The 22,190-nt window shown below is 39.7% G+C and overlaps 1 protein-coding gene across 4 annotated transcripts in view; it reads right to left on the bottom strand.

The window, feature by feature from the left end:
• Nucleotides 1–22,190, bottom strand: part of SHC2 (SHC adaptor protein 2) — a 584,758-nt gene that overhangs the window by 232,976 nt on the left and 329,592 nt on the right. For all 4 annotated transcript variants that reach the window (XM_044053899.1, XM_044053898.1, XM_044053897.1 and 1 more), the window contains one exon: nt 20,813–20,883. In XM_044053899.1, the coding sequence (XP_043909834.1) occupies nt 20,813–20,883 (71 nt within the window). The remainder of the gene's footprint in view (nt 1–20,812; nt 20,884–22,190) is intronic.

Consider the following 22,190-nt stretch of genomic DNA (forward strand, 5'->3'; position numbering starts at 1 on the left):
GACCTTACATATGGAATAGCCACTCCTTTGCCCTGCCCTAACTATGCCTCTGTATTTAGGTAACTAATGTAGCTCATGCACCATGATTAAGAACACACTGTGTGGTATTAACTGACACGGCTATTCCACTATGGAAGCCTGATAGTGCTTCGAAGGGTTTTTTCAGTGAATGCTGTTTTTGTGAATTAAAATTAGTGAAACCACCTTTGGCTCTAATGGACTTTGCACTTTTCCTGGGTGCTATACGACCATGGAGTTGATATATATATACGTTTTGGGGTATAAGAGGTATCCCCAGTTGAAGGTCCAAGAGGTTTGCCTCCTATGCATAGGAATAATTAGTTTTAGATTAGCTAGAAGTGTTATTCAATAATTTTCCTTTGCATAAACTGCATTCACTAAAACTACCTTTGGTGTGTCTGCATGAATCTTGCATCACTACCCATCATAAGCACCTTAAGCTTGCAATGCAAATTCTGAAATATCAAATGGCAAACGAAACTAAAAGGAAATGATCTCTTTCAGCACTGATGAATGCATCTTCCTAACTGTAGCTTGAGGCCTTAGGATCTATGAGGGAATGGAGACTTGTAACATTCAAGTTTTCTTTCTCAAAGTACTTGTTTTGACTAATATTAATGTTTGATGACATACCTTCACCTTTAGGGCTCAATGCCTTCTTTAGGAGTCATCATTTTTTTTCTTCTGCAGCCCTATCAAGCACAGCTATGTAGAAGCTGTAAAATAAACTCCATTTTACACTGTGCTGTTTTCCATTACAGTTGTCATACTAGCAAATGTATGCCAGTTTACAATGGGAGCAGGCAGCATGTGATAAGAACAGCTTTTACTTTTGCTCTTGTTGTTTGCTCTTATACTAAAGGCTAATACAGAGAAAAAGACAAGCACTGGTGAGCTGACTTAGGAAATGCAGGTGCTGACCATTTTGCAGAAGATCTTCCATATTTTCACATATTGTCCCAGTACCCCAGTATAAAACGCAAACACCCACACAAACAAGCACATACCTCTCAGTCATAGCACCTGTTTCACTTTACAGCTTTATAGCATGGATGACGTTTTCTTTTTGATGGCAAAATCAGAAATCAATGCCTGTCATCAAATCAAGATTAGCGGCTTACCATACAACCAGGTAACAGACCACCATTTCCGTCATCATATACTGATATGGCTGAAACAAGATTAGACTACTCTCAGAATTTGTTCAACTTTCATATGGCTGAGACCATATGATCGAACTTTTGAAAGTTTAAACGTTCTTAACACAGATCTCCGTACAATGCGGAACAGGAAGACAGGAAGGATAAAGTACCACTTTACTGATCCCTCTCTTCTAAATTAAGTCTTCAGTATTGCTTTTATGCCCTTGTTCACTCTTTCTGCTGCTGATTTTCTTCCCATTGCAATAAATATCCTACTTTTAGTCTTCTCTGCCTATGTCCAGTCTGTTTTTTCTAACTAAATATTACATGATAAAGAGAAAAAGAAGAATGCTTCTGTACTGTACTGCTTTGTAAGTTTTATATTTAACTAGCATATGTATAATAGTAAATAGACATTAGATATATAATACCTTAAAAATGTCTATATCCTAAACTTCTTTGAACTGTTTAACCTGTTATTGCTGTTATATTGATATGTAAATTGCTTTTTTTTTGTTTCGTGTTTTATCCTTTTGGACTGGGTCATGGCTGAAAACAGTCTTTGGACCAGCCCACTTACATGGATAACAAATGTAAGTAAATAAATATGCACCACTCAGCATTTTCAAACCAACCTGATCACCAAGAATACCCACTGCATTCCACAATGATATTTTTATCGTAGGATACTTTGCAGGTTCTTTCATAGGTTCATAGGTTCATACTAGGCTATCTGCCCTGAGGCAATTATAAGCCTAGCCCGATTCTGTATGGCTTACGCCACCCCTTGATTTGAGTATACTGTGCCCTTTTTAAGGTTTAGTTTACTGTGCCTCTGTCTAATAGTGACACGGGAGTAATCCCTGGGACAAACCTACGATCCCCCATCCACCTATCGAGATTATTCTTGAAGAGATTCAGTGAGGTGCTCTGCCTCACATGAACTGGAATTCTATTCCAGAGTGAAGGGAGCCTCTGGGTTATGAACCTGTCCCTCCAGCAAGTTCTATTTATTTCTGTGCTGAGGTTCAAGTCCCTCGGCGTGTGGCTCTAAGGGATTTAGATTTACTGAGGTGGAGCATGTCCATTAATTCTGGATTTGACATAGCTTTGTATGTCAGGCATAGATCGCCTCAAGTAGGCGGTATGCAACTGAGTAGAGCTGGAGTTTTTAACCGAGCAGCATATGGCATCTGTTTGAGACCCTTGATCCTCTTGGTGAGATACTTTTGGGGTCTTTCTAATTGCTGCAGGTGTCGGGTAAGGTACATCCCAAAAGGGGCATTGTATTCTATGATGGGCCTGATGAGGGATGAATAAAGGCACGATTACCTCTCTTGATCTAGATGTGAAACCCTTCGTGATGAGGTGGGCTATGTAGAAGGTCTTTCTAACCACTTTGGCAATGTGGTTTTCAAAGGAGAGATTGCTATCAACTTGGGTCCCCAGGTCCCCAATAACTTTCTCTGTACTTAATGGGTTTCCGCCTATGTGGTAATTTGTGGGCACATTGTTTTTGCCAAAGGGTATGACTATACATTTTTTGGCATTTAGCTTCAAACCATGGTGCTGGCACCAGTTGTCTGTCTCTGTGAGACCTTTTTGAAGGATGTTTGTGTCAGCTGGAGAGTTGATTATGACGCCCAGTTTGCAGTCGTCTGCGAACTTGGTGAGCCATAGTCCTCCCATGTTTGCCTGTACCTCGGAAAAGTATATACCGAACAAGAGTGGTCCCAGGACAGAACCCTGTGGGACACCACTTGTGACCGGTTTCGAGTCTGACATGGCTCCAGCAACTCTCACTCTGTGGGTTCTGTCTTTGAGCCAGTTTGAGACCCATCTTGTGACATAGGGGTTTATATTTAAGCTGGATAGCTTATCTATCATGCCCGAGTGGGGTATTGTGTCAAATGCCTTTGCAAGGTCCAGATAGGCTGTGTGGACTACCTTCCCTTCATCTATGGCTTTGGTGACTGTTTCGAAGAAGTCAACCAGGTTCAAAAGGCAGGGTCTGCCCTTGACAAAGCCGAACTGGGTAGGATCTAGTGTCTGTAGGTCCCCAATGTCTTTGTTTATGAGCTCCATGATGATCCTCTCCATAGCCTTGCAGACTAAGCTAGTCAGACTTATGGGGTGATAGTTTCCAGCGTCCGTAGAGGTTCCACCTTTGTGGAGTGGGACCACTGTTGCTGTACGCCATTCTGTGGGCACATATCCTGTAGTGAGGCTGAGATTGTATAGCTGTTTTATTTGAGGGATTAGTTCCTCTTGGAGTTCATGTAGGATGCAACCTGGGCCGCCATTTGGTCCCATGAAAGCAGTGTTTTTTTGCTTTGGAGAGGGCAGCCTTCACCTGAGCATCAGAGATGTTTGGGAGGCAGCCCTCTGCTGGGATAGATACTTTCTCCTTTGGGGGGGAGGGGGGGAGAAGTTTGCACTGAACCTGTCTGTCAGGATATTGGCGATGTCTGTGGGTTCAGTGTATTTTTTGTCGTTTAGAATCAACTCAGAACAAGTCTGGGAGTTGCATCCTAGGTTTCTAACATAACTGAAAAAAGCCTTATGATTGTCTTTGGTGTCCTGTGCAATTTTTCTCTCGAAGCTGGCCTTGGAGTATTTTATGAGGGATCGTAATTTTTTGCTAGTACTGATCAGAGATGCCTTTCCTATTAGGGATTTTGCTCTATCATGTAGTAGCTTCCTCCTTCTGTTGTACAGTTTATTTATGGCAGGGGTCCACCAGACTGGACACCTGCCTTTGGATGATTGGGTCTTGGTTTTGTTTGGGATAGCATGATCGATGCATTCCTGGAGATGTCCGTAGAATGCATTTATATAGGATTCTGCAGTTTGGGCCGTAGTTTCCAATGGCCCTGGGGCCTTGAAGGATTCCACTTCAGTTTTGAGAAGTGAGAAGTTCGCTTTTGAGAAGTTTTTCACTGTGGTTTTCTGGGCTGGGGGTGGGGTCGGGATGTGGACATCCAGTGAAATTAATTTATGGTCTGATCTTTCCAATGAGGGATATACTTCTGGTGTGGAGCATAGAGTCCCCATGTTGGTAATGATCAGGTCTAGTATGTTGTCCCCTCTTATGGGAGTGGTGACTAGTTGTTCCATAGCATTTGAGTTTATAATTTCCAGGAACCTTTGGGCTAAGGAGCTGGGGCTTGAGTAGCGCTCCCAGTCAATGTTTGGGTAGTTGAAGTCGCCCAATATAATGGTGTTCGGAGAGATCTTCATGTTCTCCAATGTTTTCAGGAAAGCCGAGTGGGATTCCTGACTTTGAGAGGGTGGTCTGTAGGATGCTATAAACTGAAAAGCAGTCTTGCCCACTGTTAGTTGCACATGGATGGTCTCCGATACTTCGTGCAATGCCACTAACCTGGAGGTGTGGATATCCTTAATAAATATGGAAACTCCCCCTCCTTTTGTGGTTCGGTCCGGGTTTTGGGGGTGAAAAGCATGATATGAGGTACAGCCTGGTAGTGCTGGGGTGCTCTCTGGAGCCTTGAACCAGGTTTCTGTCACTGCACAGATATTGATGTTCTCCATACTGAGGAGAGCTTCGAGTGCGTGCATCTTGAGGTTAAGACTTCTGGCGTTTAGCAGCATTACCCTTAGTTTCTTGTTCCTTGTGCTGTCTATGGCGGTGGGTTTGACTTTTGAGCCTTGCCTAAAAAAGGCACTATGGGGGTGACAAGAGCCTTTGCCAATATCCAAAAGCCCAGTGGTGATAGGTGCAAGCCGTCCCTAGCGAAGCAACGTGGCTTGTCGAGCATGTCATCCCAGGCTCACAGACACTGGATCCCCTTTGAATGACACCAAAATTTTAGCCAATTGTTAAAATCGATCATTTTGTCTTTGTACTGTGGCATCATTCTAGGTGAGGGTAAGATGCTGCTCAAGGTCAGGTCATACCAGCCTGGGCTACATGATCAGAGAGCTCCTCTATGTCTCTTTTCATGTAGTCCAGGGAGGTACGTCTCAGGTCATTCACACCAGCATGTACAATGACTGAGTCATATTTGTATTTGCTTTGGAGTGACCTGAGTGCTTGCGTTATGTGGCGGATCCTAGCACCCGACAGGCAGCTCACCGTGACCTTCTCTTTATTCAGCCTGGTGAGCGGACGTCAGTGTGTCTGACAATAGAGTCACCTATTACAAGAGTATCAGGTGTGTTATTCAGCCTTAAGGGCTGTGGCTGCTTGGCACACTGACTTTGTGGGCTATGTGTTGTGCGTGTTTTGTTTTGAGGTAGCGTTTGCTTGGATGTCTGCTTTGGAGGTCTCTGTTGCTTAGGTAGATTTTTATTTAGAGCCTCCGAGTATGTTTTTGTGTATTTATGTGTTTGGTTCGCTGATGTGGTGGGACTATGTGACACTGGAATTGTGTTGTGTGAGGTTACCTTCTCCTCCTGACTGGTTACACCAGTTTTGAGATGAGAGAGCTCAGCCTCCAGTTTGGCTACATAGTTGCATCTCTCACATATATTTGAACCTGTTTGGAGGAGGAGAGGGTTGTCCATAATGTTCTATCCCGAATACTGCAGATTACTCTATTATTCTTTACTCCCCTGCTACAGAAGGTAACTACTGCCCTGCTATACTACTTGCTTTGTGATTCTCTACCTTTTGATTGCACACGGCAAGCTGTGATACCCTACCTGGATCATTACTTCTTGATGCTCCCCATCAGGGCTGTTTCTAACAAACTGATGGCCTGGGCAGAAATTGACCCCCCCCCCCCAGTACAAAGAACAGAGCAGCATTCTGATGCAGAATCAGAAACACCTGTATAGTCACAGAGTTATTTCTCGCAGTGACTTTAACTAAGTATGCCATATGTACATACTGCTACCAGCATACATCTTTCAACATTAATTAGAAATGGAAATCTTGAGTATTTACTAATGTCACATGTACTTGTTTTAATTATCTTATTGTGCCCATAACTATAGGTTCATAGGTTCATAGGTTGGTACTAGGCTATCGTCCCTAGGGCCTATGCAAGCCTAGCCATAACAATTCCCTGGATATTTCTTCCCACAATATTTACTTCTCCAGGCCCCTGTCTAGCAGGGCGACTGACATGATCCCCAGGGTGAATTTGCTATCTCCCATCCAATCATCAAGGTTCCTTTTGAAGAGGGCCAATGAGGCGCTCTGCTTGATATATATGGTTAGTCTATTCCAGAGTATGGGGAGTCTCTGGGTCAGGAACCTATCCCTCCAGCATGTTTTGTTCATTGTGATGACAAGGTTTAGATCCCTGGAGCGTGTGGCTCTGAGGGATTGGGATTTCTTTAAGTGGACCATGTCCAAGAGCTCAGGGTTTGACATGGCCTTGTATGTTAAGCAGAGATCGCCTCTGAGTAGATGATATGCCACAGAGTATAGCTGGAGTTTTTTTAGACGGTCAGTATATGGCATCTGCTTTACGCCTGTGATTCTTTTAGTGAGGTGGTATTTCTGTGGCCTTTCCAGCTGTTGCAGATGTCTTGTGAGGTACATACCAAACTGGGCATTATACTCTATAATGGGTCTAATGAGGGATGAGTACAGTGGGACAATGACCTCCTTTTTCTGGATGAAAAGCCCTTAATGATGTGTGCCACATAGAAGGATTTCCTGACTGTTGTGGCAATGTGGTTATCAAAAGTGAGACCACTGTCTACCTGTGTCCCTAAGTCTCTCATCAAACAAGAGTGGTCCCAGGACTGAACCCTGAGGTACTCCACTTGTCACTTGTCTGGAGCTGGATTTAGAGTCGGCTACTTTTACTGTCTGGGTTCTGTCAGTAAGCCAGTTAGCAACCCATCGAGTGGCGTAGAGATTTATGCCCAGCTTAGTAAGTTTATCTATGATTCCAGAGTGGGGGATGGTGTCAAAGGCCTTGGCGAGGTCCTGATAAGCTGTGTGGACTGCCTTACCCTCGTCCACAGCTCTGGAGACTGATTCGAAGAAGTCAGTCAGATTCAGGAGACAAGATCAGCCCTTCACAAACCCCAAACTGGGTGGGGTCCAGTGTTTGAAGGTTGCCAATGTCTTTGTTTATAAGTTCCATGATAATGCGTTCCATGCCCTTGCAAATCAGGCTTGTCAGACTGATGGGATGGTAGTTCCCGGGATCTAAGGTGGATCCTCCCTTGTGGAGTGGGATAACTGTAGCTGTGCGTCACTCAGTGGGCACGAAGCCTGAGGTGAGGCTATGATTAAACATGACACTTAGGTGAGGTGCCAGTTCATTTTGTAGTTCATGTAGTACACAGCCTGGGATGTCATCTGGTCCCATGGATGCTGTATTCTTAGCTTTGGAGAGTGCAGTTTCTACCTGTGTGGCCGTGATGATCGGAATTTGGCAATCTTTTGGTATTGAGATGGGCCCTTTAGGGGGTGAGAGTGGGGTGAAGTTGGCACTAAATCGATCTGCTAGGATATTGGCAATATCCTTGGGATCAGTATATTTAATGCCATTCTGTTGTAACTCAGAGCAGATCTGAGCATTGCCATTTAGATTCTTGACATAACTATAGAATGCCTTGTGGTTGTCTTTGGAATCTTTGGCAATTTTATTTTTGTAACTAGCTTTTGAGGATTTTATGAGGGATCTCAGCTTCTTAATGAGGCTGGTGAGGGAGTTTTTTGCATCCTGGGATTTTCCTCTTTTTTGCAACAGTTTCTTCCTTCTGTTTTATAGTTTGTTTATAGCAGGGGACCACCAGATTGGCTTCCTTTTTTTCTTATTGCAGGAACACCCACAGAAACCCATATTTATTCAATAAAACTCTACTATTTTCATGATACATATACTGTCCACATACATAAGGTTATTTTGGAGGATTTCAGTTCACCAATCAGACTATCTTTTAGATTTTGGAGGAAACCAGAGACCCCTGCAAAAACCCAGTCAAACAGAGGAAACACATAAAATCTATACAGTATTTACCTGAGCTGCAAAATGAACCACGGGTGTCAAAAAGTTCAAAACAGAATGTGAACTTAACCATGACACAAACATGGTGGATGAGGAGCTAAATGTCCAGTGAGGATAAACTGCAGGACCCAGACTGCATCCTCCAAGGATAGTAAGAAAGTGTAGTGAAATCTCGATCCTCCTCAGCATGGTCCTACAGCAGATCTTAGAAGAGGCAGTCCTGGAAGAATGCAGAGCTACTAACGAGTTTCTTTTGCTACGTCATTGTCAGATGTCACTGTCAAAGCCCATGATAAGCCTGCAGTCCACTTGACTACTTCTCCTGCTCTTGAGACCCCTCAGGAGGCCAAATAGTGTGCTAGCAAGGCTGTAAAATCAAAACATAGGCTGATAATTTCTTAAGGACAAGGAAATATTCCACATATCCTTGTCTGAGTGGAAGTAATAGGGACCCTTATAGAGATATAATGGATATAAAAAGTTTACACACCCCTGTTAAAATGCCACGGTTTTGTGATATAAAAAAATGAGACCACAACCCCAAGCATACATCCAAATCAACTAAAGAATGGCTTCACCAGAAGAAAATTAAAGTTTTGGAATGGCCCAGCCAGAGCCCAGACCTAAATCCAATAGAAAATCTGTGGCGTGACCTGAAGAGGGGTGTGCACAAGAGATGCCCTTGCAAACTCACAGATTTGGAGTGCTTTTGCAAGGAAGAGTAGGCAAATATTGCCATGTCAAGATGTGCCATGCTGATAAGACTCCTACCCAAGAAGACTGAATGTGTAATTAAATCAAAAGGTGCTTTAACAAAGTATTAGTTTAAGGGTGTGCACAATTATGAAACCAGCTGATTGTACGTTTTTTATTTTTTTATATTTTTCCCCTAACAGTTTCAGTTGAATTGCACAGGTTATAGGTCACATTAAAGGTGGGAAAGGTTTTGAAATGATTTATTGTGGTCTCAATTTTTTATATCACAAAAACCTGGCATTTAAACAGGGGTGTGTAAACTTTTTATATCCACTGTAAGTCAGGGGTCAACTTCTCTCCACATTATTTCTTTAGATTTCCCAAAGAAAAGAAAGCAAAATCAAAGCATGTTTTCCCACCCGTCACCCCTATTTCTAGTGATCCTTAGCAGGAGTAGTACAATTTTTCTCCATGACTTTTTAAAAGCCTTAATGTCTCCTCAGTCACCTCAAATCTTCACCCTTCTTTTTTTCACTTCTCAAAAAAAGAAAGCAAGATACCTCCTCTGAAGATGATTCTTCAGACTCTGAACCTGAATTACAACCTCCTGCACCTAAGAAACCTGAATGGTTTTATAAGATCTCTGATTTGCATGAATGTTTGTATAAAATCGTTCCTCTGACCAGGCAGCTGTCTCAGTGGATTCTGATTAGGCCTCAAAACTACTGCCATTTTCTAAAGCATTACCCAATAATAAGGACAGTAGGGCAACGGTAGGATTATAGTAGGGCTATGGATAGATATGGAAAGAAAGTGTACACCACTACCAATTTTTCTTTCCATGCCATTAATTACCATACTCACATGACAAGATAGCTGTCATCTATTTTTGACAATATGAATAAAATAATTTCTGGCATTCCTGATTCTGACAACAAAAATGCCTTGGAGAACACTCTCCACTCAGCCATACAGGCACCAGGACATTCCATTAAGTGTGTCTGTGTTCCTGCTGATGCCTACAGGCTCTGTGCTTAGGAGGTTTTCTTTGCTTCATTTTCACTCTTTAACTGTGATGTTAATTAAAGGAAAGGGAGAAGATAATGCTTTTTCTCTACTCCTTTTCAATCAACCAGAACAGCTATACATTAAAGTCTGGTCCTGTCTATGACATAAGTCAAAAATTCAAGCAAAAGGGGAAAGAAAGCTTCCAAAGAAAAGGTGTCAGGAAAAACCGAAATCAAACTTTAATGAACCCTAAGGATCTTTTTCTGACAAAAATTCCACGTTATGACTACATTATTCCTACCCCCCCCCCCACCTCCACCTCAGTGACCCTTAATAACCTTTTGGGAGTGCTCTCTGATTGCCTTCCTCCTTAAGGAGTTATAACTTCAGACACTTAGGTATTGAACATTGCATCGATGGACCCACACACTGTCCCTGGATGCCTTCTAAACAGCATGAAAAATGACCTTTCAAGCCCTCTGGAATCACTGTTTAACAGCAGCCTCCAGACCAGATTTATTTCTAATGAAAGGAGAACAGAAACAGTCATCCCTTTCCACAAAGGTGAGCCATCTACAGACCCTGAAAACTACAGACCCATAAGTCTCACTAGTCTCATATGCAAAGCCATGGGAATAATTGTCATGGAAATTATCAGTAATGACATAGGAAACCTCCAGACGCTGGACCCAACCCAATCTGGTTTCATCAAGGGCAGGTCATGCCTACTGAAACTGGTGGACTTCTTTGAGAAGGTCATCAAAGCAATGGATGATGGCAGAATGGTTCACACTGCCTACCTTAACATTGCTGAGAAACTGAAGAGGTTAGGTATAAACCCTTATGTCACCTTGTGGATAGATGGCTGGCTCACAGACAGAATCCAGTAAGTTTGAATTGGGGAGTGCACCTCTACAAAGAAGCCAGTCACTAGCAGAGCCCTTCTGGGACCTGAAGTCAAGGCCAATGTCAAGGGTTTCTGGCTGACCAAATCTGCAGATGACTGCAAATTAGGAGCAATTATAGAATAGCCCACCAGCATTAGTATACTTCAGGAAGGGCTGACACAGACAAATAACTTTTTGTTGGAACCATGGACTAAAGCTAAATGCCAAGAAATGCATAATAGTATCTTTGCAAAGTCATCCACCCATGGTAACTATCATATTGGCAACACACCATTAAGAATTAACCCGGAAGTCAGGGATTTAGGGACACACACACACACACACACACACACACACACACACACACACACACACACACACACACACACACACACACACACTAAAGTAGCCTTTGGCCATCATGTGTCTACAGCAGTGAGGAAATCATTCTATATTATTCAATTATAAACAAAGGTATAGCATCTAGATTCAAGGAAGTCATTGTTCCACTGTATTTGGCATTAATCAGACCTGTCACTGACAGTGCCCACTTTGGTATGTACCTAACCAGACACATCAAACAATTAGAATGTCTACAGAAATTCCTCACTAAGAGAATACAGGGCATAAGTAACATGCCTTATATACACCACCTCAAAGCCCTATTATTGTATTCTGTCTCCTACAGACTGTTGAGGAGGAACTATGCCTGACATACAAGGAATTGTCAGATCCCATCCTGATGGACCTCCTGCATATCCACAAAGCAAATAGCACCAGAATTACCCATTCTAAAGACTTAAACCTTACCTGTGATATAAATAGGACCTGCTAGAGAGACAGGTATGTATCTCAGAGATTACCCCTTCTCTGGAACAAGCTTCCCATCCATGAGAAGCAGAGTTTCTCTCTAACTCAATTCAAGTATGACTTAGACAACTGGATGGGAAACAGAAAATTCATCCCTGGTTTGACACCTGTGTCTCTAATGGATACAGGCAGCCAGTAAATGGTTCATCTCCCAGGACCCTGATTGTAAATGTTTCATCTCCCAAGCCCCTGCTTACACTTATCAAGGGAACCAGAACTTGTCAGAGACTTGAGATGCCTGACTGGGCTTGAAAAGGCCAAAGTGGTCATTAGCCTAGTAAGCACCTTTGAACCTATGAGCATTGTTCTTCATGGCAACAAACTTTGTTATTCCTCTCCAACTTTCACAGGTATCCCTCAGGTGCTGACAGGCCAGCAACACTGGTTCTACTGGTCTAAAGGAATCATAGAACCTGACCCATCAAAAAGGACAGTGATTTTATTCAAGACTTTTTCTAGATCCTACAAAAGATGTGACTTATCTACCCTAAATACATTTCTGAAAATTCCAAAATTCAACGTGTTGACTCTCCAAAGCTTGCTTCCTATGATATACACTCAAGCCTTCTTGGTTTTCTTGTATCTGAAAGATGGATACCTTTACATTCCCATTCATCCACATCACAGAAAATCTTAAGATATTTTGCTTTGGGGAATCATTTTCAATTTTCCACTTTATCTTTGGTCTTTCTATGATGCCAAGAGTTTTCAGAAAGTGCATGTCACTTGTGGTAACTTTTTAGCAGACTCCAAGGTTTCATCATTTACCCTTACTTAAATGATTTTTTGAACAAAACACTTGTCAGGATTTACAATTCACTTTAAACTTGAAGTCTGAAGCCTAGTGCTCCTGGGATGTTTGCTGGATACTTTCTGCACAGTGGCTTCCTTCCCTTGAGAAACAAAATTGACAGTTTTGCAAACAAATAAACATTAGAAAGATGAAAGCCCTGATCTTTGCCTTGCAGAATCTTCATCACCTCTGGTTTCCAGGATCTTTGCAAGTTCTAACAAACAACATCACAGATGTGTGGTCTGTTAACAAACAAATTGTCCATTAGTGAAGACCTTCCTATATAATTGTTTGTGTGTGTCCAATCAGAAAAGGCAGCTCCGAATTTTCTGCTCTAGAGTTTTGTGCAGGGAAACATGGGCAATGGATATATTATCAATCTCATGGAAAGGGGAATATCTATGTGTTTTCCCTGTCTTTTCTCTCATTCCAAACGTCTTTCTGAAGATGCAGAAAGACAATCCAAGAATGCTGCTGGTGATTTCATTTTGGCCCACACAACAATGCTTTTCTCTACTTTTTCATTTAGCCAAGGACAACTGACATGTTACCATACACAAAAAGTCTCTCTCTCTAACTCCTTTCATCCAAACCAAGAAATTCTGAATTTGACAGTTTGGATGACAGGCATCTGATATCCTTCAGGCACCTTTACTTTGAGGATGTTTTTCAGTTAATAAAGGAGACAAAGAGACCTGCCACAAGGAAATTTTGCATTTTCAAATGGAAAAAAAATTCAGTCTGGTGTTATAATGGAAGACAGTATCCACAGCAACTGGGTATCTGTATCATTCTCAGATATTTGTATGAGCTGCTTAACTCAGGGCTAGCATACATCTCTACCAAGGGACATCTGTCAGCCATTTCTCCATGCTTGCCTATGAATTCCCTTCTTTCTTTATGTTTTGAGGTCATACAATTACTAAAATGCATCCTTCCTATCAGGCCTCTAAGAAAATCCATTTCTCCTGCTTGGTATCTGAACTTTGTAATGGAAAAAAAAAATAACTCTCCCAAATTTTGAACCAGCCTCTTCTACAACCTTAAAGTTCTATATCTGGAAGATGGTTCTGTTGGTGGCATTATTAGCTGCTAAGAGTATCAGAATTACAAGCTCTAATATGCTTGACACCCTTTTTTATTTTTTGTAAGGACAGGGTTAGCCTTACGACTAATCCCTCTTTTCAGTGCTCACTGAAATGTCTCTGAATTAATCTATTTGTCTTTCTGCATTTTTTTCTAACCCTAAAACTAGGGAAGAAAGAATTCTTAATTTACTGGATGTTCACAGCCAAGTAAGGTTCGACCAATTGTCTGTTTCCTTTGAGGGGGACAGGACAGGCTTCCTAGTTTCTTAACAGACTAACTTCAGGTAGATTTCCCTTGCTATTTCCTTTTGTTATTATTTTCATGGAAAATCTCTCCAAGGTCAGAGTCCACATTATTGTGCATTGATAGGTTCTGTTATAAAGTCATGGATTTGTTGACTTTTATCCATGGTAAACCTATCAACTGTCTTTAATTTTGCAGAAGATCCCTGTTTTTTCTTCATAGTTTTGCTGTGTCCTTTATAAAATGTTTGATTTTCTGGTAAATTAACTACAGTTACAGTCAGTTAGTAATGACAGACATTAGAGTTTCATACTTCTTGTTCAGAAAATGCAGGTTGCTGCAACTCCTGTTACTCTACTGAGTTTGTAAGTGAATTTGAATAATATTTAAACATTGTCCCTGATTTTGGCCTCCTCCCAACCTTTATATTTGCCCTTTTCAATAATTCTTGAGAAAAAAGCAGAGAGGTATGATGATAAATAATACTGAATCATATTACTTTGTTAAAACATCTTTTTGTAAGTATAATACAGGACATTTTAATAATGATGCGACCTTACTAGCTGCACTTTTTATGAACTGCTCCATATCTTTCCATATATTCCACAGTACAGAAGGTAGTTTCTACATTTGGAAAGGTTGAGAGATAAGGGTAAGAGGAGAACAAAAATGGTTACTTCCCCTTGTTGGAATGATGCTGGGAGTGAGCAATGGAAATGCATGCTAATGCAAAACCTGTAATTCTAGCAACTTTCTAAGTATATAAAAATCATTATTTTAAATCTGCTAATATTTCTGGGGCCTTTGTCCTTCATCCGTTTTTGGCTTTCTCCTTTATTCTTCCCCTAAGAGGTTGAGAGTTTTTTAAATCAAAGATGAGGTATACACAGTAAAGTAAAATGTATTTTACCGCTGAAAGAGGAGAGTGGGAACTGCTAGTGGATGAAAGTGTTTCCTCAGTAAACTGGTTGTGCATTTGTATGAAATAAGCTGGAATATTTCTGGCTACCAATCTGTATAAAGCAAAGTTGAAATTATCCAACAGCAAAACGTAGTGGCGACAAAACACGGCAAATGGCTATCAAATAATATTTATTGAATAAAAATCTAACACAGTAAGCGCTTTCCCATGATCAACCATGCTCCATCAGACTCTAAAACATAATTAATCAACTGCTGTTTAAATAAAAGCCAAGTGACTCACTAGATCATTAAATGTCATAGCAACTAATTACTAATTCAATCACTAATTAGCAATAATATAAAAAAAAACCTTCATAAAAGACTTTGTGTAAGACCATCAAAATAACATACAAAGCTCTCACGTAAACTCTCCCATATTTCATATTAGCATCTAAACATAAAACATCATATATCAAATATGAATATATAGCTTAGACTATTTGTTTTTTATCTGTTTTTTTTTTTAGCTGTATTTTCTACTAGACTAAAATGTATGCATTGTTGCTTAAATGTTTAACCTTGTTTTTAATTGTGGAGCTTTTCTCCGGGCCTCCACTGAAAATGGAAATTATCCAGCTGGACTAGCCCGGTCAACAAATGTAAAATAAAAAATAAAAATAAAATAAAATCATAACATTTAAAATAAGTCCCTTTCTGTGATTGCTGCAAACAGCATCAATAAAATAAATGCATAATGCCTAAAACAGTGACTGGTGAATCAATTATAAAGATCATCGCAAATTCTTCTCATAAAAAACTCAATGTTTAACTCACCAAAGGAATTTAAGATCCAACAAGTATGTATAAGTAAATGTATAACAAACGCTAACCTGCAAACATTGTGCACATATCGCGAGAACGTACTCGCCTCTATCCTAGAAACTATAAATTAACACTACCTCCGTGTCAACATTAAAACAGTTGCTGAATGAAAACTAATGAACCAGTCTCCTGTCCTTCAAGAATGGTCTTAAGGAAACGGCATCATTCAACCCAAAATTCTTATCAGCTTGCAGCTGGATGATCCATCTCTTTTCTGCCTTTTCAGTCAAATTCTTAATGTCCCCCATCCTGCCATCAGTATGTACGAACTGTATAACTGAAAAAGTAAACCAATGTTCAGCCCCTGCCTGTAAGAAATGTCTTACTAGGGCACTTCTAGTATTGAGTATATTTATATAATAGATATGTTCTCTTGTTCTATTTTTTAGTGTCTGATTAGTCTTATCCACATAAAACTTAGGGCATTTCTCACACCTGGCTAAATTTTACTGTTGTATTTTGTAGAAAGTGTTGTGGCCTAGGCGGTGAATTCTTTGTTGTAAAGTTGAGATTATGTAGCTCTCAGCTGTTCCTGATTGTTATGCTAAGAGGGTGAGAGGTATTTTATTTTCTTTGTCTTTATTATACTCACATAAACCTTGGCTCTAGATGATTGTAACTGTTAAAGTAACACTCCAACACCATGTATAAAATGGGAAAATGTGTTTATGGATAGATGGATGGATGACCTATACACAGTAAGGTGGCTGCTAAGTGGGGATGCACGCCATTTATGGATGAAAGTAGTTTACTCTTGTCATTTGCTTGGTTAACTCTCTAGCATTTCAGGACTAGTATGTATTTATGGGAAATAAATTGGGATACTTACAGCTTCTGTTTGAAACAAAGTTGAAATTATGCAGCTCTCAGCTCCCTGATTTTGCAGAATGTTCCTGACTTTTGCCTTATATTTTTGGCTTGCTCCTCATAAAAAGATGTTTTTTTCTTGCAAATCATTGGGGATTGCAGTCACTAAGTATGACAGACATTTGACTTTCAGACTACATATCCTTAAGTAAATGCATGCTAATGCAAAAACCCATGACAGTTGTTGTGCCCTTACCACCATCCCAGCAAAGAGAAAGTTTTTACTGTATTAGCTTAAACCCTCTACTGGGTAGGAGGGCATGTAACTTTCGTCACCATAGGGGCCACAGTGTCTGCCCCTTATACAGGTCCATATTCCTGTTTACGTACTTAATGAAGGCAACCACCCACTAGGGGCTTGGTGCACCACATATCTTCCCCAATGTCACATGAACATTGCCTTCTCCAAAAGAACTGCTACAACTCACAACTGGTTCTGCCCCTTCTCCTCAAGATGACACACCCATCTTTTTTGCTAGCTCCATTAGGCACTTCAGCCACTATCTAAACTTAGGTTACCTTGTCCGTATTGAGGCCTTTATCCCTCTGTGCCAGTGCAGCTGCTTTAACTTTCAGCATTTTTGTAGTATACTTTTAAGTTGAACAAATGCCCATAGCTTCATCATTGTTTGACATTTTCACACCAGATTTTCTTTGTGCCATTTCTTTGTTTCTCCCTCCTGAACTACACAAGTGCATTGTGCAATTCCGTTAAAAAATATTCATGTGATGAGAACTCATATGTTGAAAATCTGATGTGAAAATGTTAAAATAATGGTGAAATTGTGATGCATACTTGTTTTAATAGTTGTAAAATGAACTTGCAGCATTATATAATACATTTGACAAAACCTACAACTTCATCATTTCATAACACTTCAGCACAAAATGTCCAACATATTGTGAATCCCCACATTAACCATACATTTGCTGTTGAACATTTCTGGCCAAAAATGTCATTTCATATACTAACTGCAAAATGGCAGGTTTGGGTAATGGTCTTCATGGGATAGGGTCTCAAGGATAGTATGTTAAAATTCTTATGTGAAAATATTAAGAAATGGTGAACTAACTTATGTTTGTTTTTTTGTTTAATAGTAAAATGGTTAACTTTTGTTGCCCCTTGTGAGCGTCTAGGGTGCTTATCCTGCCTGCCTTGGATTTGCAAGGATCTATTTTGTGATGAACCCATCGAAAGCACTATTTTTCTAATTTTCCTGTTTTTCTGTAAGTTCTCTGTGTTACATAAAAATGGGAAAAATGAGCCCACCCAATGGCTCCTAAATGTTTGGCAGCCAAGTCAGATACAACAGTGTAACAATCTTATCATTTTATGTCATACTTTCATCATCACTAGAAACATAGACTGTTCTCTTCTGAAGACCCAGGGGAGGAGTTAGATCTCACCTTGATATACAAGGAGAGCTGACCATCTGTTTTTGTGGTTCCTGTTGCAGTATTTAGATACTCTACCCCCCCTACACACACCTTAATTATATTTCATTTTCCCATTGATTCCTTATTCCCGTACTTTTTAAAACACATATCAAGTATGCACTGCCCTACTCTCTTCCCTTCAGGGGCCATCTCTTACATCACACTTATTGATTAGCATGACTTTTCACTTTTTCTAGCTCTTTTTTTATAATTTCCTAGGAATAAGTACAGGCTGCTTCCTTATGTTCATTTACTTTACTTATGAAGTAATGCTCAGTGGACTCTGCTTAGAAGTCTTGTGATACATATCCAGATGAATGTCTTGCATTCAACTCGATTTTCTGATAACCAGGATTGATAAAGATTAGTTTTGTGATGGGCATGCTGAAGGCACAATGTTTTTAATTTTCATGTTTTTCTGCTCCTGATAGTCCCTTTAGATGTAAAAAATTTCAGATGAGACAAGCATGCAGAGGTCAGCTGCTCCCACTGTCCATGTCTTATACTTGCTGATTATGTAAAGGTTTTGTCTTCTTGCTCAAGTATACATGCACACCTAGCCTTTTAAAATCAGACAGCTTTGCATACCTACACAGACAGATATACCCACACCAAGCCCAGTATGTCCTTTGACACAGCCACATATTCATCTATCTACAACCCGCCCTGTGAAGAATTACATTCACAGATGAAGTGAGTAGTGTGCGCCTGTAATCCGATGTGTATGCTCATGTCATTTTCCAGCTGTTGCCTCTGGTCTATACGGAGTAGCATTCCAGCACCTCTTGCCTTTATCTCACATATCATTCTGACTGTTTTCCTCTGAACACATTCCAGCATCCCAATATCTCTCTTCTTGAATGAGCCAAAAACTGCCCACAGTGATTTAGTTATGAATTGATGGCAGTCTATAGAGTGGGAGGCATACTTTGCTTTTTGAGTTAGTTTCTCTTGGGAAACACCTTAGCATTTTGTTACCTTTTACCACAGTTCTCTCTCTCTCTGTTCCCCTTAGTCCATTCTAGCTATGATAGAAAACCTGATTTTTTTTCTTGCAGTTTCACTATCAGCTCTTCTACTACAACTGATTTGTCACTTCAGAGCTATTTTTACTCATATGTAGTGCCTTGTCATTATTTCCACTGACAGTCATAGGCCATCTTTCTACCCTGGTAGACACCTTTTCAAGGCTTTATGCAGATTTTCACTCGTTTTTCACTGCTGCACCTGCATTTGTATGGTTTTAAGATGCTGATTTTATTCTGTTCTCAGATTTGTCTGTTATAAGCACAATGAAGAGTTCTGGACCAGGGAGAGACACCTGTGTTCTACTGTCTTGAAACTTATATGGCAGTTGGCACAGAGGGTTAAGACTGTAAGCTGTAGTTCCTGTGGTACATGGTTTTATTCCCTCTGCCTTTATTTGCCTACTCTACGACCTTCAACAACTCATTTAACCAGAAAGTGCTTGGGGCAACTGGAGATTTGGGCTACATTCCTCAATGGTGCCCTGGACTGCAAGCCTAGTAACTGCATTTAGGCAATATAAAGCCTAATAATTCACAAGTGACTTTAATTTAAGACTGAGTTATACTAGTAATTTTAAAAACTAAAACTTTGAAGAAGCAAACAAAATAATGCAAATCCAAAAGAAAGAAATCAGTATATTCAAAAAATCTCAAATCAAATAAATCAAAATGAAATATGTGATTTCTGAATAAGAGATGGTCTGTTTTTAACCAGTATTCCTTAGCACAATATATGCAATACATACTACAGATTAACAAAATTTACTCCAAATATTTGGGTCAAAGCAGTTGTGGGATTATGCATTATGTAATACTGACCCACTTTGCTTGTAATAGAACTCTCCATGCTTCATCCTCATGGTTTATTCCAGTACTAGTGGTTAAAAAATATATACACCCCCTACCCTGTCAGCACTACTCAGTGTTGCCTAAATATACGAATATGTTTCTGTTCAGTGTACCCCTCATCTTCTTTGCATAAGAATTCTACAAAAATCCAAGAATGTTGGGATGGGGAGAGAGAGAGAGACAGACAAAGGATCAAAATCACGGACAGTTTTTAAATATTGTTCAAATTCACTTTAAAACTTAGTAGATCAATAAATGTTGCATCTCATGAATTTTCTGAACAATAACAAATATGAACCCCTGGCATTATTGACTGACTGTTATCCTCAGTGATTTACCAGAAAGTCGAAAAATTATGAGGGTCAGGGCAAAACTATAAGGCAGAATCAGGGACTTTCTGGAAAATCTGGGATAATTGAGATGTATGCTGTACAGCTATGCAGTGCTGTATTACTTTAATAAAGTGGTAACTATCAAATAGATTTAACTAATTAGACAATTATCCTGCCCTCATAGCACAGAGGAATAACATCTGGCTGCAACCAATAATCCAAATCAGTTAGTGGCGTAGGCACTGGTGTGAACAGGTGAGTGAATAGTTGATACAAGTTCACCATCTTGGGTTTGAGGTTGGTAACTCTGGTTCACAGTTTAGTTTTCTCTCTTTTCAAAGAAACACTCATCTGTTCTTAAAACATTGCTCAACATATGTAATAAAAATGCTCCATTTAGACTATACCTATGAAGACTGCATACATGTCAGATATTCAAGAATTCTGTCAATAAAACAAAACAAAAAATAGCTAAGTCATAACTGCCAGCAGTGCTTTCTTGAGTCAAAGGTGCAAGTTTGGAAGACAGGGGACTGTAAGCCATTTCTTTAAAGCAAAATGGCAAACAAAGTAACTTTCATTCAAACTTGTTGGGGGCTTGTTTTTCATGGGAGGCTAAGTCCCCCACAAAAAAGCTTCCTGTACCCTTTACTTAATATAATCAGTGACTCCATGACTTAAATGCAGTAAACATGTGATCACAAAACTGTGATAGCTCACATAAGAATCAAACCTTAAAAGTGATTCTAATAGTTTACAAGTGTTTTTACACAAGCTAAACAACTATAGAATTAATACAGTGACACTGGAAATAGTATTTACAAGATTACCTTGTAACCTGAGTCCGAGTGTTAAAATCAAGTGACCTCATGGATCTCAGAACTTCAATGCAGCCCATGTACTGCAAAATAAAAACACAGAACAACATATCAATAACATTTACAGAGCTAATTTTCAACAAGTAAATAAAATAAACATTGACTTTATTATACACCTGTTGTGACATAGTCTTACTATTGTAGTATCCTGACGAAGCCACACCAGAATGCAAGATATAACAATCACCTGACTGCAGAGAAATATAATGCTATTTTATGTAGCCAACAACCAGTAGAATATGTACAAAAAAGAAGTTACTTATTACAAAAACACTTCAGATAAAAACTAGAAAAACTGAAAAAAACAACATTGGAGAAAAATGCAATTTTAATAAACATTGGTTTCTTGTTTACATGAGCTAATCACTAAATGTACTTGTGGCTTGGGGTCTGGCAGAAAAGGGTAATTGAAAATACAGTTCATTTTCTTAGTTAACAAATGACTGTACATGGGGTGATACTTTTGTACACACTCAGTTTGCTCTTAGTAAACTTGGTTGTAAAAGGCTGTTGAGAAAAGGATACCTAAAGAACACATTTATTTCTGTAGGTATTTTCAGAATGATAAAATTACACACTGAAAAAAAATATGATTGGCTAAGGGGTGGGTGAGCTTTGTGCACAGTGGTGGGGGATATACTTCTAAGTACAGACACAAAACTGAATAACCTCTTAGCATTCCCTGCTGAGATCACGCTTTGCTGCCACTAAGCCTATAGTTATGCCATGGTCTGGTACTGCTCTGCAAGCTGTCCACATTTCCCTGTATGTTAAACAAACTGGTATAATGTGTCCTCCTCTGTCAGAGTTTAAAAACAGTTGAAAATCTGCAAACAATCTTTTTATTGCAAATAGTGCTATAAAGATAGGGTTGTATTTTTTTTATTTTATAGGTTGTAAATTTGTATGAGTCTATTAAATGTCCTTGAACACTCGCCTACAGAACTGTATAATTTTGATTATACAGAGCTGAATCCATAACTTAATGGCATAGTGTTTCATCACTGCAACAGTCAGTGAAATGGGTCTATAAAACATTGTGTAATGTACATCGATGAAAATGTATAATTTCAATAATATGCAGTCAAACCCACCACTTGTTGAAACAACAAGTAGAAAAGTAACCTTTGATTTATGGAAAACAAAAATGAGACACATAATTGTCCATCTCTAGTAAAATATCCCACATCCATTTTTGAATGTAAAGCATGAAGCACTCTTCTATGTTCCTGAAATTTTAATATTACCACTGTGAGCTGACATATTTAGGGAGAAGCTAAAACTGTAACCTCCTTCCCCATCTTTGCACAGCCTTGGAGCTCTAATGTTA

The sequence above is a fragment of the Protopterus annectens genome, chromosome 13.part0, assembly GCF_019279795.1.
Source record: "Protopterus annectens isolate FY-2018-M chromosome 13.part0, PAN1.0, whole genome shotgun sequence".
Lineage (NCBI taxonomy): Eukaryota > Metazoa > Chordata > Ceratodontiformes > Protopteridae > Protopterus > Protopterus annectens.